Source organism: Tachysurus vachellii, chromosome 17, assembly GCF_030014155.1.
Source record: "Tachysurus vachellii isolate PV-2020 chromosome 17, HZAU_Pvac_v1, whole genome shotgun sequence".
In the NCBI taxonomy this organism is placed as follows: Eukaryota; Metazoa; Chordata; class Actinopteri; order Siluriformes; family Bagridae; genus Tachysurus; species Tachysurus vachellii.
Window position 1 is genome coordinate 10010292 of NC_083476.1, and position 17572 is coordinate 10027863.

The 17572-nt window shown below is 37.9% G+C and overlaps 1 protein-coding gene across 5 annotated transcripts in view; it reads left to right on the plus strand.

The window, feature by feature from the left end:
* The window catches only part of dacha (dachshund a), a 109638-nt gene that overhangs the window by 73141 nt on the left and 18925 nt on the right, over positions 1-17572 (plus strand). For all 5 annotated transcript variants that reach the window (XM_060890929.1, XM_060890930.1, XM_060890928.1 and 2 more), the window contains exons 4-7: positions 10741-10875; positions 11158-11330; positions 11491-11626; positions 11791-11859. In XM_060890929.1, the coding sequence (XP_060746912.1) occupies positions 10741-10875; positions 11158-11330; positions 11491-11626; positions 11791-11859 (513 nt within the window). The remainder of the gene's footprint in view (positions 1-10740; positions 10876-11157; positions 11331-11490; positions 11627-11790; positions 11860-17572) is intronic.

Sequence of the window (17572 nt, forward strand, 5' to 3'; positions counted from 1 at the left end):
ACAAACACAAGCACACACATGCATACACACACGTAAAGGAGTTTTATCCTTGCCTTTCTCTTGTTTTTTGTGTTTTAGACGTACTTTATTGAGACAAATGACATCCTTAATGTTCACCACCTGACCATGCATTTAGATTGTTATGTTACCAATAAGACACATTCATCACACACACACACACACACACACACACACACACACACACACACACACACACACGCTTTATCACAGTGAACAACAGCAAGCACAGACACACAGTTTGCGTGAGTCTGAATATTCAGAACGTATAAAAATAGGAGGTTTCATTGGCCATGTCAGTCAGTAGTCAGGCCTACAATAATGCATCCAAAGATAAAATTGAACATTAATCTTTTTCCTTGCTTTTATAATGTCATAAATTGAGTGTACCTTAACAGTAATACTGTAAATGGGATAGGATTATAATTAGATAGAATTCTGTTAGAGTTTATTATTCAACACTCCTTTAGGTAAGATTTAAGCCAGAGTTACTGAAGTTTTTTAATCACAGTGTGTCCATTGCTAAAGTTACTCTCAAAGTTGATCTGGGTTGAAACTTGTCCCAAGAAGAGACCGTCACAATGCATCCTTAAATCTGTCAAGTTAAACAAATACCCTCTAAAGCTTTGTGGCAAAATGTGACCCTTGGGTCTTGCTTTTTCTGTCTGTTGGTCTGTCTGTTGATCTCTCTGTCTGTCTGTCTGTCTGTCTGTCTGGCTCTCTCTCTCTCTCTCTCTCTCTCTCTCAGGAGCCAAGACAAGGCTCCTGTTTTTCTTTCTCTACTTTTTCCTTCCATTTATGCTCCTAAAAGCTATTTTGGTTGCTTTTTTCCCCCCTTTTCAAAAAACATCAAAGAGATCTAGGTAGCTCACACTGCATAACATTGGTTTTATCTGCATTAGGTACTCAGGTAAGATTTCAATCTCCAATTTCCCTCTTATCCATTGTATGAAACAAGAAAGCACATAACAGACTTGCATGGAAAGGAAATCAATATTTTTATCAATAACCTATAATTCAAGAGTTAACACAACAGAGGAAGTTTGAGCCTGGAGCTCACTTTGGAGTTAGAGACCATGGATGCTTCAGTTACCAGAGGAGTTCTTGTTAAATGGTGTCTTTAAATATAAATGCATCCTTGAAAAACAAAAAGGAATGAGTGAGGAAGAAAAAAAAGGATAAAAGAAGGAACATGTGTTTTTTGTCCTAAGCACCGGCAGAAATATAGCTGAGCAGAAAGACTCATTGGTCTAATGGAGAACTGTCAGAGAGAATCACTGTCACAAATGACATCAGAGAGGAGCTGATATATATTTTTTGCTAGAGCAACTGACAAGTTAAAAGTGAAATGTCATGCATAATTTAAACAGCTCTAAAATCTGTCATCCATGTGACTTGCAGAGTTAGCAAAAAACAGGTGTGTATATATGTGCATACTGAGAGAGAGCCATGGAGTTGGGGTAAGTGGTGGTAGAACAGTTGGAAAGAGAGGTCACGAATATGTAAGAGCGCAAGCTGGAATGTACGCTCAGCACTGGATATGTGTGGGTGTGTTTTTATGGAAGTACGTGTGCCCATTTCAGATGCCTACCAACTACCAAAGTGGTCAGCATTTTCTTTTTATTTTTTTGTATCTCCCATTTCTCCTTCATTTATTTCTTTGCATTTATGTTCGTAATCATTTTACATTGTTTCCTACAAAAACAGACTGCTCGTTCACTCTGTCCTGTTATGTTTATTTCTTTTCTGCTTTGGGTATTACAGATGTTCTACATAATGATTTATCGCCTGTTTCAGTGCTTTCATGTGATCCAATGGTAAATTTAAGTAAATTCATGACAGTGACAAGTGAGTAAAGACTCTTGATATCCTAGAAAGCAATATTGACTAATTCAGAAATACAATATTTTTAGTTCACAGAACATGCTGAAGAGTCAGAAACACCATTCATGCATTTCTTCATTAGTTCATGCATTTCTTCATTTGTTCATTCAACTTAATTACCCTCTTTGCCAGGGTCATGGTGGGCCCAGATCTAATGTCTGGAACTGGGCACATGGTGGGTGAACAAAGCCAGGATATGTGCTACACCATCACAGGGCATCATGCACACACATTCTAGGGACAAGGCACCTTCCTGCATGTATCTGAGACCTGGGAATAAACTAGAGACACCAAAAAACATGAGAAGATGCAAAATTCCTCATAGACAGTAATCTGAATTCAGGATCATCTCAGGACATCATGCCATTTTGAGGCACAATGTTGATATCTTCAAATCTTCCTTTGACTACTGAGTTAAAATATATGCCATGAATCTGAACATTGAATTAAAACATCTGTTAGAAATTGTTGTTCATTTAAACTGTCCTCTCTACTCTGACAGGAACATGAGAAATGACTCTAATATTCAGGCCCCTTTACATATTTAAAAACTACTGATCAGTGATCAGTGATCATTACAGATCATTACTGCCCCATGTGGCCTCTTAACTTCATTTTATTCATTTTCTCACTTTTGAATTACATAAACCTGTGTTTTATTAAATTAATTTTTGAAGGTGAGCTTTGAGTCCGAAACTGTTGTCCCTATGGCTTATGTATCAAACATCTCCATTGTGTGTCCTCCAGTTGACTATTGGGTATTTTGTCTACTATACGACACAAAACAATGGAACATACTTAGTCATTTTATTTTGATATTTATCTCATATCTCAAAAATAGATTTACACAAGTACACTTCTAAACACTTACACTTAAAGTGTCCATGAAATGTTAAGTGTCCATGTTAAGTGGCCATAAAATGATCTGCCAAACATTGTTTATTCATATTTTAATTTATTCCTATATTATAGCTACACATGTTACTAGAGGTTGTCATAGTTATTTCAATTTTATTTCTTAATTTTATTAAGCAGAAATACATTTCATCTGACCAGACTATATGTCATGATCAGAATCACTGACATCAGAATTTTTTCGACCATTCTGAAGGTTGATGTCAACTTTATCCGAAGCTTCCGGTCCTTATCTGCATGATTTTATGCAGGGCAATGCTGCAACCCAATTGTCTGATTAGATAATTGCATGAACAGGTGTATACATATTCCTAATACAGTGTTCAGTTATTGTATATTGTGCATAGTTAAGCAGTATAGATTTTACATCTTAATTTTTGGATGCAAAGTGTTGGATAAACAGTTAGTCTATCAACCCAGATGAACCTTTCAAAGACTCAAATCATCAGCCAATTGTTTAAATTGAATGAATACATTACATCTTCACTGAATACAGAATCTGAATACTTAGAAGCCTCCACTTTGAAGTGAAAATAAAAAGTTGAGAGGTGCATGATAAAAGGTTTGCATATAACAAAGTGTCCAGTATGACATGGCATGTATCCAAAGCATCCTTATTTAGTCCCAACCTTTGGTCCAGCTAATGGGAATACATTCCATGTAATGATCCATAGTTCCTGTTGGTAATGAGATTTGGGAATTGCTTGTCTGTTTGACCAGATGATAGTGTATTAACAGAGTAGGCCAAGCAGGATGGGTGGATGTGTCCACCCGGAGCCCCCATGTACTGCCTCATTTGTCATCCACCTGACAACGGAGCTGCCACAAGGGTCCAAGCAGGGATTAATTTCAAATGAGCCTCAAAATGTCATCTAATGAAAGTCCATAAAGATGGAGCAGACTTTGGCTCCCATTCTAGCCAAATTAGCCATGGACTGCAGAGAAAACATTAAACACCCGGCGAGTTCCTTGTATCTGTGAATCAAGCTACTGAAAAGAAAGAAATTTTCATTTTCATTTGTTTACTGGTTTTGCATATTTACTTATTTGATTTGTATATGTTTTTGTTCTCTGGCACATTCACCAATTGTGCGGCATTCAGACAGATAGAGAGATACTTTTTTGTTAGTTTGGCCCCCGTCTTCCATGCCACTCATTGACATGTAAATGCGCAGCAATATCAAAGAGACATCTTCTCAAGCTCCCTGTGAAGTGAGTACTACTTATGATCAAAGACGAGATGTTGTAAACCGTTCAAAGAGAACAGAGTCCTCTGATGACCATTAATGTGCTACTCTTATAAGGGTAAGTGAAAGACTGTGCCATCTTATACACAATATAGGACTCATTTAGAGAGGCTGCTGAGATGTTTAGCTTGTTCATCAGATGTAAGCTTAGTTCATTAAGCTTGAGATGGATGCATAAATATAATGGAGGTGATTGAGAGGCAGTGGTGAAAGAAGCAATGGACTTGGATGGAAATAATTACACAGTATGTTGAGATCATTTTATTTCTGCTACTATTATTCCAGCTTGTTAAATGTGACATGTGGAAAAAAGTTTGTAACAAGTTTCTTTTTCATATATCAGATTCAACATTTTTTCTTGGATATTTAAAGCCATTTTCACTCTGCCTGCTTTCAGTTTCCCTACATGGTTTTACACTACAAAATGGTGTGGATATGAAGATGAGGTGGTGTTTATATGCAAACACCTAAAATGCACTTTCTTTTAGACCTCACATTTAATGTGAAGTAGAGAAAACTACCATCACATTCCAAATTCCAATGGTATTTGCCTCTGATTTTTTTTCCAGTGTAATGGTTAAATTATTGACAAATGATTGGTAATTTTCTCTTGAATCTCCTAATAATATTACATGGATCTTCCCATGGTCCTTGGTTAAACACCTGTTTTTTCTAAATGGCTGGCAAAACATATAAAACTGCTTACAGGGTCCCAGAATTCCCTGGGCACCACTAGCACAAGGTTTTCTTACCAAGAAAAATATAGTATTTCCGCACTGATCCACTTTGGTAAATCCATTGCACTGCAGTCTTTTCTCCTGTCAGAGCAGCTACTTTACAACAACCTTCATCTGACTCCTTGCAATTAACACTTCATTAAGAGAGCTCTTCAATCATTTGCACTTTCAATTCATACACTTTTGTGCCAAATCTCTTGTGGATTGTTTTCACATTCCAGGGGAGAATTAATAACTGATGATTTCAATATTTTTCATTCTCTTCCCTGATGAATTTTTGTTTTTATTTATTTATTGCAAGTAAATACATTTCCTTATTTCCCTAAATGTATCACACTACACAGTGTTATAGTGCAGCTTGGCTTTTAATTGCAGCCTAGCTTTAAAGAGATGTTTACACCTAACACACTCTATTGAATGTAATTAGAGTTGTGCTATGGTGTAGTTGAGGTTGACTTGTCAGATGAATTTGCTGCTCCATTATGGCATGCTTGACTGCAGTAGGAATAGTGCCAATAATAGATTGTAGGGTATTTGGCAAACGAAATACACCAATGTAGCATCTTCAGTGTAGCAATTCCTTGTGCACTGCAATTCCCCTTAATTAAAATAGGGTACAGTTGATGAATTTTAACTTTCTACAATACAGGTAGCTCCATTATGTGTCTTGAAATTGCACAGAAATCTATGCATGTCCCACAACACTAATGAGGATGAAGCTGACATATGGCAATCAAGTAGTAGTCATCAAGCTCCTAACTTTTAAAAATAAGACAAAATAGCAATGTAAAAATGTATTCTAGAATCTTTAATGACAACATACCCACTGTAAAAAAATGAATATGTGCATCATCCAGCTTAACAGCTTACCTGAAGGTCAATTCACTGGCATGGATTTTTCTCTCTGGTTCAGTACAGACAATGGTGTAGTGAAATGAAGTCACTGGATTATGCATCTAATTCTTTTTTAACTTAAAATTCAGTCATACCATTAATGACATGAATAAGATGACATAATCGATATTACATGTTTATTTTAACATCCAATGTCCATCAGACATATTAAACACTGATGACGTCTGTATATTTCAGACTTATGAACCAAAAGACAGGCAGTTTTTCTTGTTCAGGACAGCAGAAATCAGGTTGAATGTAAATAATCTGCCGCATATTACCCTGGCATATTTGTCATTAGCTTGGATTTGCGTGTACCTTGTTCAGGAACTGGGAAAGAGAGCATACAGGGGGAAACAAGGGGGAAGGTTTGGCCAAAAGCACAGCTGTATTGCCTGCCGTCCTGATTGCCTCTCCATCCCTCGCCCTCATTTATCTTCATTTCTTCCCAATTACACCAAATTAGCAATAGTCTCAGTTGCATTACCAACTTAATCCTCCCCTCTTTTTTCCCTTTTCGTAGGGAAGCATTATGCAGCGGCAGATGATTCCTTGGCGGGAGTTAGGGTAAACAGCCATGAAAATGCCACCCTGGCAGATGGCGAAGCCCAGAAGAAATATGACAAACAGAGTGCCAGCGTGCAGTCCTCAGCCTGTACCCGCTACAATCTGTTATTGTGCTCCCGGATAGTGTGTGTTTGTGTGCATGTGTGAGTGTGTGCAAGAATTGCCGATGTAACAATATTAATGAATGCGTGTGTGTTCAGTATGTTAAGCTTTAAATAGACATAGTGTCTACAAGGCAATGTTCCTTGTTCCACTGTATCTGGTATCCTTAATAGACGTTAGCATGGATGCTGGGAATAAATGTGTGAAAAAGAAATTCATGCAATTATATAGTTATAACTGCTACAATACTAAAAGTACAGTATATTCTAATAGCATTTTGGGAAAGTTTATCCACTGGCCAAATCTCCAAATTAGTGAGTGATCTAGAAGAGCTTTCTGTGTCCATTCCATTTAAGTATTTGTGTGAGTTAGTAGTTTATCCTACATTTTGTTTACTGCAGAGTAAACTTACATGCACAAACCCAGCACATTCACAGGCCTAAAAGGGGCCTGGTGGCATAAACACATATTCACACTCTGTTTATAACCATCATGCACACAAACATGCTGAGCTTTGACTACATCAACACAGTCACCCACTCAAAAGAAAGCCCTAAAGAGAAGAAGACTCTAACTTCATTATGAAATCAAACAACACATTAACGGGCCAAATCTTTGTGGCAATACCACTAACAAACCCACTCAGAAGAAGCTCCACATTGTTTGTTTATTGTTCTGGTCACATAAATTTTCCTTTGATTTTTTCCATTTGATGTTTGAATAGCTATCTAATGCTGCATTTGTGGTGCTTTGTAAGAGGTTTTTTGCATGTATGAAAGTCATTTTCCACCTCGACTAAAGCTCATCTTCTACAGCTATAAGACTGAGTGGCTATTGGTAAAGTGAACTTCAAACATACTTTACACGCAAAATTTTGGAATAAAATTGCAGTGCAGCAACAATTAGAGACAATAGCAAAAGCATTAGCAACAAGTTATAACTATGTTGATGATTATCTTCTCAAAATAATTAGCAAAGCGATAAATATGGTCACTGTAGCTTTACTGTACTACTATTTATCTATCTACTATTAACTTATTTAATATCATAGAAGGGGTATTTTACACTGCTCCCGGTGTACATGACTTTATTCATTTGACTTCCCTCTGTAAACAGGGATGGAACTGGTATTTCAGAAGAATTTGAAGTTGATAAGTTGATCAAGTTCGAGTTAAGTCATTTCAGTGGCTTTTGTCTGTAGGAGGGGAAATGCAAGTTGCAACTTTGCTGTGAACACAACATTGAATCACTTTACTAGTGACTTCTGAGACAATGGCTAGCATTGTTATATTCATGTATGCTTCTCTCACATATGCTCTTCAATCTCCAGCCAACTGGAGAAGGAGTGTGGGCTGTAGGTAGGGCCAGTGTGTGTGGCAGATGGCACGGCTAACAGGCCAAAGAAAGACTTCAGAGGAGGGAAGTAGCTAGTTTCCTATTCCTAGTATCTTTCACCTCTTCTCAAATACAAATGCTCATATGTGTCATGGTTTACACATTATGTCATACCTAAATGTGAAGTCTTCATTTTAGTCATCCGCAAAGATCATGGATGGCTTAATGTTACATTCAGCATTGTCCCTCTGGAAAAAAGGTAAACATGCCTTTATTTCATTAGAGCATAATCATTTGAAGATTTTTATAACAGTTTTATTAATTAGGATAAAGCTACCTTCTATTTATCACTTGATTCAAATAACAGATTTTAGTTCTTTCGTTAGGACTTTATGCAGATGCTTCTAATATAGAAGAAGTACAGTAGTAGCTGGACAATTTGGAACTATTACACAAAAAAATAAGAGCTTGTATATGATGCAAGTTCTGTTTCGCTTTAATCAACAAATGTTAACAATTTTTGTCCTCTTTTAACACTATAAAAAGAAGGAAGTCAAAAGAATGAATCTGGCTGAGGAATGATTTAGCAAAGGTGTTTCATGTGTGTTACAATATCCAAGAACAATATAAGAATGAACATTTTTATGGGCCATTAACTATCTCTGTCAGTATGTGGCTAAGGAGGAGCCTTGTGATGGACATATTCTTAAAGCATGAGTGACAGCCAAGTTGGGTGCAGATTCTCACTCTTAGACACACACACACACACACACACACACACACGCGCGCACGCACATGCACACACAAACTCACACACACTCACACTCACTTCCCTGGCTGGCACTACATTTAGGCTAATTACTCTAGTAGCCAACACTAGAGGAGCTCTTGGACAGAGCCCAAATGGGTCATCAGCACCAGCACTGAGGATAGTTGAACTCCACACTATATATATTGTGGTTTGCACATGTGTGTACATACACATGCATATATACACATGTCTATTATCATTATCTTTTGGCAGATCAGGATATTATAAAAGGTTCTCTGATTTAGAACTGAATGATGGTAAACACACACACACACACACACCAACAGCACTGCTGACTCCCACCACTGCTACTTCCTATATTATACAGGTTCAGCGTTTATCATTACATTGCATTTATGTTAATCATAATTATGCTTGACAAGAGCATGGAAAAGGTCAAGTGGAAGTTGCAGTGCAAACAATTTTGCACTTACAAATACGCGTACACACATGCATGCATTCACTCACTCACACACACACACACACACACACACACACACACACACACACACACACACACACACACACACACACACATACTCTTTAAATCTCTTTGATACTCTAATTTTTCCTCACTGTAGCAGCTCTGAGCCCAAAGTCTGTCTGCTTTTCAAGACTTTTGTACAGTTGAATGTATCCTAAAGAACAGAGTTATTCAGAAATGTGAGCTTTCCTTTATATTGAATAAAAATCACAGTTGCACAAAGAATTTAACTTTGTAGTCTAGGTAATGTTTGAAAAATAATTAGTTCTATCTTCTCGATCTTATACATCAATAATACAGGATATTATAAACTATCATACACTATCTTATATAGGTGTGAGTGTTTAAAATTAATTAGTCTTGACTCAGAAACTTCACTGGGAGAGAGAACACCAAATGAAAGAACACACACAATTTAGGAAAACAAAAAGAGAAAAAAAATTACTTACATTTCTTATAGCAGTTAGAGAGGGTGCTATTTTATCTGTAGCAAATAATTTATTGCACTATAAATTAGTGCATTTTCTTTCATTCTTTCAGTTTGCTTAGAATTAGAAGAATTGCTTAGAAGAATAAAGCTTCTCATATTAAAGTGCAGTGATATAAATTGTGTGCAAGGAAAAAAAGCAGGTGATAATAAATGAAACAGGACATGAAAATACATGCTCTATATCTCACCTAAATGCAAAATTCTCTCTGTGATGGCAGATTTTGAATCTCACATGCTTTGTTGCACCCACCTCTGATGAATCTGATATGATCAAAATCCAAAAAGTGGATTAATTTCTAAATCAAACTAGGAATAAATTCATTTTATACCAGTGAAACATGCATGTGTCTGCATGAAAGCAGAGCTTGTTAATTATCATGTGTTAATGTATGTACAACGTATATCATCCTTCCTGCAAACAATTTCTCTGCCACATGAATCATAAAACACACACCCAAACCTACACACACTTGGCCTCAGGTGTGAGCTCAGCCATTACGTTGCCTGCTTGTTTTCTCTCACTCTTTCCAAGCACTCCCATATGAACAGCTCCCTGTGCTCTACAAAGGAAGAATTTAATTCACATTATTATTAAAAGAATCACTCACTGCAATCTGTTGCAAAAACACCATCTGCTGGATCACTCACAGGACCTCCGTTGCTTATTAAGCGGAATTAGACAATGATTTCCTCTTCTCAGCTTCACCTCCTCTCTCCCCTCCTCTTCAACCTCAGCTCTCAGCTAATTCAACTTAAGTCTTTTTATAGCACCTAACAACTGGTTTCTCAGCTGTATCCCATTGATTTATTTATGACTATTACTGGTGCAGGTTCGAAAGCTGGAGAATCCCATCATATGTTTGACTTTAATTATTACCAGTAAAATAGCCAGGCTGCCATGAACCCGCTTTAACCATCTGCTTGCTTTTTGGACCTGGACTTTATATGTGGGCTTCTTCCATAAAACGAGCTTAAGGGATTCACGTACATGAGAACTGGTTACAGAGAATTAGTTTGCCATGTGGTTTGACTGAAAGATCATTTGAATAATGCCTAATTATGAGCAGTAGATTCTCACCTGGTTCACCTTTGAAAAGGGAACACCACAATGTTTAGGCTAGCCTTAATGATTAAGGCTAGTGACCATGTACCGTTTTTTTTACCCTGTTTTATTAGGTTCAGACTCCTCTGTCCTCCTCTCAGTTTCCTTTCTTTTTTTCTCCAACTCTTCTTCTCCATCTCTGCGCTCTCTCCAGGGGGCAGTGAGTCATCCTGGGATAAGGAAAAGCTGCAGTCACCCCCCTCCTCTGGAGCACAGCATGGATTGACCCATGCCAGCCTCTCTGGTTCACACCTCACCTCACTGCAGCAGAGCCCCCTCCTGGCCAACCGTGAGTGTCTCATCCACACATTCACTCATTCATCCATTCACTCATCCATTCATTAATCTGTTAATTTGATCAAGCCCCGATTCTGGATTAATTCATTGATAAGTTCCCAAAAAGATTGCTTGACAGTTTTAATTCTATTCCTTAGGTGGTTAATATACAGCAAATTCAGTATTAGAAATTCCCTTAAATCACGGATGGATGATTTAAATCGGTCCCTCTCTCTCTCTCTCTCTCTCTCTCTCTCTCTCCCTCTCTCTCTAACTTGCCCTTTCTTAATCTCAGGTCTAGATCTGCCTTTTATGATGATGCCCCACCCCCTGTTGCCTGTCAGTCTGCCCCCTGCTTCTGTTGCCATGGCAATGAACCAGATGAACCACCTCAACACCATTGCCAACATGGCTGCTGCTGCACAGATGCACAGCCCCGTGTCCAGAGCTGCAGCGTCCGTCATCAAGGTAGTGGTTGATGGCTGGCACATACACACAGACGCAATTATACGTATATGTTTTCTTTATTCTGTGTGGTAACTGAGACCAAATGACACTAATTTAAAGTTTAAGACTAACTGCTAAGTCAGTGGGCTCTGTGTGTGTACTTGTATGTGTTTGTGTTCAGGAGTGTGTACAGGAAAGTCCATCTCCAGCTCCATCTCTGGAGGAACCCCCTCGTCCAGGCTCACAGCCCTCCTCCCACGCCAGCAGCAGTGTGTCCAGCTCTCCACATCCACATTCACGGAGCCCTGAGCACCTAGGTACATGCACACACACACACACACACACACACACACACACACACACACACACACACACACACACACACACAGAGAAACACAGAATACTGAACTCCATTTTGTGTGTATAAAACAGTTCACATAAACATGTCACATATACTTACTTTATGCTTATATTTTTGTAGTGCTGAATCCAACTGATGATGAAGTCAGAGAGACTGGCATTAACATGAAGAAAATCATCAAAGAGAAAGGCAAGAAAATGTGTCTGTGTCTGTGCGTTAAAGAATGTTCTTCACTGTGTGGCAAATATTGCTTATTCATGCAATTTATGCCATCAGCCAATCAAGGGGCAACAGCACTGTTTGTGTGTGTGGGGGTGGGTGATTACAGGTTTACAGTCATGGTTCACACCAAATATCAGCATGCGTTACACTAAAAGATTCTCTAAGCTTTCCTTCCAATTTTGTGTTACCCAAATCCCACCCACCATATAATACATATAATACAGCTTCTAATTGAGCATGCTAGTGATGAACATGTGCTCCACCTGAGACAAATGAAGACAGCCAATGGCATCTTCTTAAACTTTTCTCATGCTGCACCAGAGGGTGGTGTAACACACTCAAACAATAGTGCTGTCCATCCTCATCTACATTCATGAGCTCACAGATGCCCACAATTGGCTAGTGTCATTATGATTGACAGAGGAGATTATGCCACCCAGACAGCGAGGGGGAAATTTAATTTTGTCATGTCAATGTGCATAAGAACTGTTGCTTGTAGGTGAGGAGTTTCTTCTACTTTTTCTATGTAGTATGCAGATGTGTATGTGTGTGTGTGTAACAGATGGCAGTCTCCACCTCACAGTTGCAGAACTGGGAGGAGATAGAGAAAATATGCCCCCAGGTACTCTTAAAGGGATTCAGTGTACACCTGGCCTGAGACTATATTTTATTAATACGTCTGGAAACAAATCTGTCCCAAAGACACACACACACACACACACACACACACACACACACCATGTTGATGTTTACTAGAGAGCACAACACTACACTACAATTTTACTGCCAAGATTGGGAGAAATGAAAGACCAAATGAAATGAAAGACTCACACAGACTGCTAATTTACCTTATTAAGCTTTCAAAGCATGTGTGTAGGACTAGAATATAAAGTGGTATTATTTTAGTCCACTGCTCACCTATGACCAAGGATGGAAATAGGTGCAGCCAAAGGTTAAATGCATGCTTTAACTTTATAATTTAAATATCTGACACCAGTACATTTACTTTAAGATCAGACTAGTGTTCTAATTATTGCTAGAAGTGTAATATCTCCGTGTTCCAATGCTATTTAATCTAAAATAAATATCTATCACGCTATCACTATAGAGTGACATTCCTATACGAGTAGCTTATATATAGCCTATATATTAAACTGTTATTTTCTTAGCTCAGTGATTTCTATTTATGTGCAAGCCTCGGCTTATCCTATTTACTTGTCAAAGGTTTTATTTAACTTACTTAAGTATTAGCATGTTAGCTTGCCAAACATGCTAACATGATAAAACTTTAGCTAGGAAACTATTTCTAATAACCATATATATATCATACAAGTCATGCATCTTTATTGTATCATACTCTCTTGCTGAAGAACTACTGTGTATTCAGACAAAATAATAAATCTCACACAAAATCTCACACAGAACATTAATATATGAGAAAAGAGAACTTACCAGTGGATAGCATCAGAAACATTGTCCTGACATTGTGAAAAGCATATCTTTTTATGCCCCTGAGCCTCTTTGAAATGGATAATGACCAGAGTGCCAAATGGAAGGGACACAATGCGTTTTATGGCAGGATGGACTCACAACTGGATAGCTCAGCCTAGGGAACTGTATTTTAATTGTGTTCCTAAGACTCTAATGTAATCTAAGGTTCCAGAATATGTGAAAACAAAGGCAAAGTATTTCATTTACACGCCAGGATGTCCTTGTATCTATGTCTGTGAGTGTATTGCAACATAAATTATAAATGGTTTTAGCTGAACGTATATTGTATATAAGTATTATATCATATTAATGTTGTAACCACATTGGTCACCTTGAAATTCACTGAAGAATTTTAGTTAAGGATCACTTAGATAAGCAGTTTAATTCACATGGTCACTCTGGCCCATGTGTCTGATTACTATGTGTAAACATGCACACAGAAAATTTTATGCTTTTCTTTAAGGTGTTTACCTAATAAACAACAATTAGTTATGAGGTTCACCTACTAGGATTTGCTCTCTAATGATGTACTCTACTCTTCCTGATCAACTTCTAAAACTATATTTCGTCTGTTTTAATAGCACATCCTGACGCATTACTCTCTGTGAAAGTGATTTAACACTAAAAAACCATAAGCTTAACTCATTATATACATGGCATGTTTAGAGTAAATATTAAACACTATTCACCTGTGTGTATATGTGTGTGTGCGTGTGTGTGTGTGTGTGTGTGTGTGTGTGTGTGTGTGTGTGTGTGTGTGTGTGTGTGTGCACGTGCGTGTACGCGTGCGTGCGTGTGTGTATGCGTGCATGCATTCGTGTGTTGGTGATGATAAACAAAGTGACTTGGTGGTGCATGGTGATAAATTGCCAAGCCCGAGGCCAGGAGCACCTTGTTTCAGCAGGACTCTGGCAAGTGAACCCCTCTCCACCTCTCCATAAATCACTTATAACACACACACACACACACACACACACAAACACATACACACACTCTCTCTCTTTCTCTCTCTCTCGCTCTCTCTCTATCTCTAGCTTTCTCTGTCTCTCGCTCGCTCTCTCTCTCTCTCTCTCTCTCTCTCTCTCTCTCACACACACACACATTCTGTGTCTCTGCTCACTACAGGTCTAGCACTAATAGTAGCGACACTCGCTGCAAGCAAGGTTTCTACCCTTCCCCTCTCCTGTGTGACAGACAGAGGGTGCTCTGATCTCATTTGGGATGTACTTATTCCACCTCATAGAAGTCACTGGGGCCGTTATGCTGATACACTAATGTGGCTCCGTATTGTGATCAGGAAATCTGAAATAAATATATGCTGCACTTAAACTTATAGAGTTATAGACAGTGACACGACCCAGCTCCAGGTCTGGTCAGAATATCATTAATCTGTGTTGGACTCTGCACTACAGCAGTGGAGTTGTGCATATTGGATTTAATGTGCTTCTTTTTGAAAACATAAAGTATTGGGTTGTAGGTTGTTATACTCTAAAAGTTGTACAGTGTATTGTATTCCCCAACACATGCTCCCTTCAGTCCCAGACTGTATATACTAGATTTTGTCTTTCAAACATCCTGCCATAGACTGAACTAATGTTCCTGTTATTAAGCACTAGACTTCTGCAGGCAGTTAATCGGAAATGAATGCCAGGAGCTTTTTAAACATTAGCCATTATTTAAAGGTCCATGTGAATGTTTTCCTTTCATCTGCATGGAACTTTTCTTGCAAGTTGCTTTCTTGCAAAACATAAAGGTTGTAAACCTTGGAGGAGATCTAAGGCTCACTTTTCTAACATCTCCTTTCATCATACAATGACAGAGAGCCATTCAGGCATGAGGTAGTTAAAAGACATCTGTAGTGGATAAATTATTCAGGAAATGCCATATTGTGTAGGTTTATGTAAACAGTAGCACTTAAAACAAGTTCCACACTCATGTACTTTCACAAGAAATTAAAATAGACATTAAGTATGACTTGGCTTTGGTAACAATAAGCAGGCCACATTAAATGCAGGACATTTTGCTATATTATTTGTCCTTTACCTTTCCATTGGAAGAAATGTTGGCATCATATTTTCCTGTAGGGAAAAAGTCAAGTGCTTCTGGTCCAGTTTGTTTGCTAATGTATATGGCTTAATTTGATGTGGTGTGCAGTGGTCACAGGAGTACTTAGGGAGGAGAGAGAGACTATAATGTGTTATTCTGCACACTCCATATTTGCTTGTCCAGTTTTCCACAGAGCAAGATAATAATGGGGCATCTGGTTACAATCAATGTTTCCCTCCTTCCATTATAAAATTAGCCACACGGAAATTATTTGAAATGGCCTGTAATGATTTCTGATAGAAATTTGCGCCATTGTTTCACTCTTTGAGATAAGCGAACCGGTAAATCAGTATCAGTCAAAACAAGCACACATTTACGAATAAATTCCCCCAGGGCCAAAAAAAAACAAAACACTTTACCTCATTCGTTCATTCAGGATCTAGACCTTAGCTCTGATTTAGAACTGGCGCTTTACTATTTTTTAACTGGGAATCTAGCTATAGTACATTTGCTATGGATAAACCCCTGTGTACTTTGTTTTTAAGCTGCATATTTTCCCTCATTATATTGTTTGTTTATTCGACAGCACTTGCCTCAGTTTTTGGGCAAAAAGAAGTGTTTGAAGACCCTTTGTGATCATTAGCTTGATTGCTGTTCTAAGAGTGTTTGGGGTGGTTTTAATTAAACCGTAGCTGGGTGTGCCAGGCTCTGGGGAGAAAGCTTTGGCTCTGAGGTTTTGAAGGCTTTCTCCTCTTAGAAAAAGGTGTCAGATGAGGAACATCAATGCTATGATAGGGAAAGTTACTGTTACAGTTGGCAATTTAGGGCAAGGTTAGTGCAGCTGAAAGTCACCCTACATAGACATTTTTGGATGAGAAAGCTGGTGATAAATGAGTGTTTGCTCTGCCTCACTGCCCCCTTTCTTTCTTTTTTGTGTGTGTGTGCGCGCGTGTGTGTATGTGTGTGCGCGTGTGTATGTGTGTGTGTGTGTGTATCTGTGTGAAATAAAGACAGGTGCTTGTTCTGGCCTGCTTCTTAGGATACGGTCTTTAAGAGTAAAGCATTCCTCATCAATAGCACATGAGACTGTATCATCAATAGCACATGAAAACTGTAGCCAGTTAGAAATAAATATTACTAGCACATAGACTGCTGTATTCACCTACAACTGCTTCATGCTTGCTCTTGTCTTGTCTTTGTCAGTTTGGATGATTTTAACTTTTTTAAGTAAATAAATGAATGAATTTAAATGCACCCATCTTGGTTAATAAATAAAAATTCACATTTGGAATTTTCATGTGTGTATGAATATGCCTCCATTTATCACTTGTCATCACAGTTCAGTAGTAGAAATGCCAAATCTACCAACTGGATGTCACTTTAAACTGATTATATTTAGCTATCGGATGTGATTTTATTAATTAAATTCTTAGATGCTTAGATCAGCTGATAAAAGCTTTGCTCTTATAAAGGTGGCTCAGCTAATTGTTTTATTCCTTTAACAATCACACACAAAAAGACGGACATAAAAAGAAATATAAATGTAGTCATATCCCTCACAAACACAGCTCTAATGAATGTGATCACAATGCACATAATGTAAGTATTAAAGAACTTAATTATACTATTATATGTTGTCAGATATTAATATATAAAAATAGCATGCATACAGTCATATTAAAAATTAGGACACCCCATTAAATATTCGGTTCTTTATTAAGAAATGTCAACATGTCAATTTCTGATCTTGTCTTAATTTGTACCAGTAGATAAAAGTGATGTAATTGCATGTAAACAACAAAAAAACACTTTCTTTTCACTTATTAAACATAAGAACTCAACAAAAATTAGTATTTCAACTGAGGAAAAAGTTAGGACACCCTTTGCCCTAATAGCTAGTGTTTCACCCTTTGGCTGAAATAACCTCAATGAGACGTTTCTTGTAGCAATTTACCAGTTTCTGACATCAACTGGAAAAAAGTTTCCCTCACTCCTGCAGAATGCAGAATTCTTTCTGCTGTGTTATGTTTGAGGGGATTCTTGCATGCACAGTCGGTGTTAAATGACCACACAGGATCTAAGTCGGATTTAGATATGGGCCGTTGACTTGGCCGTTCCAGAATTCTCAGTTTTTTAATTTTCA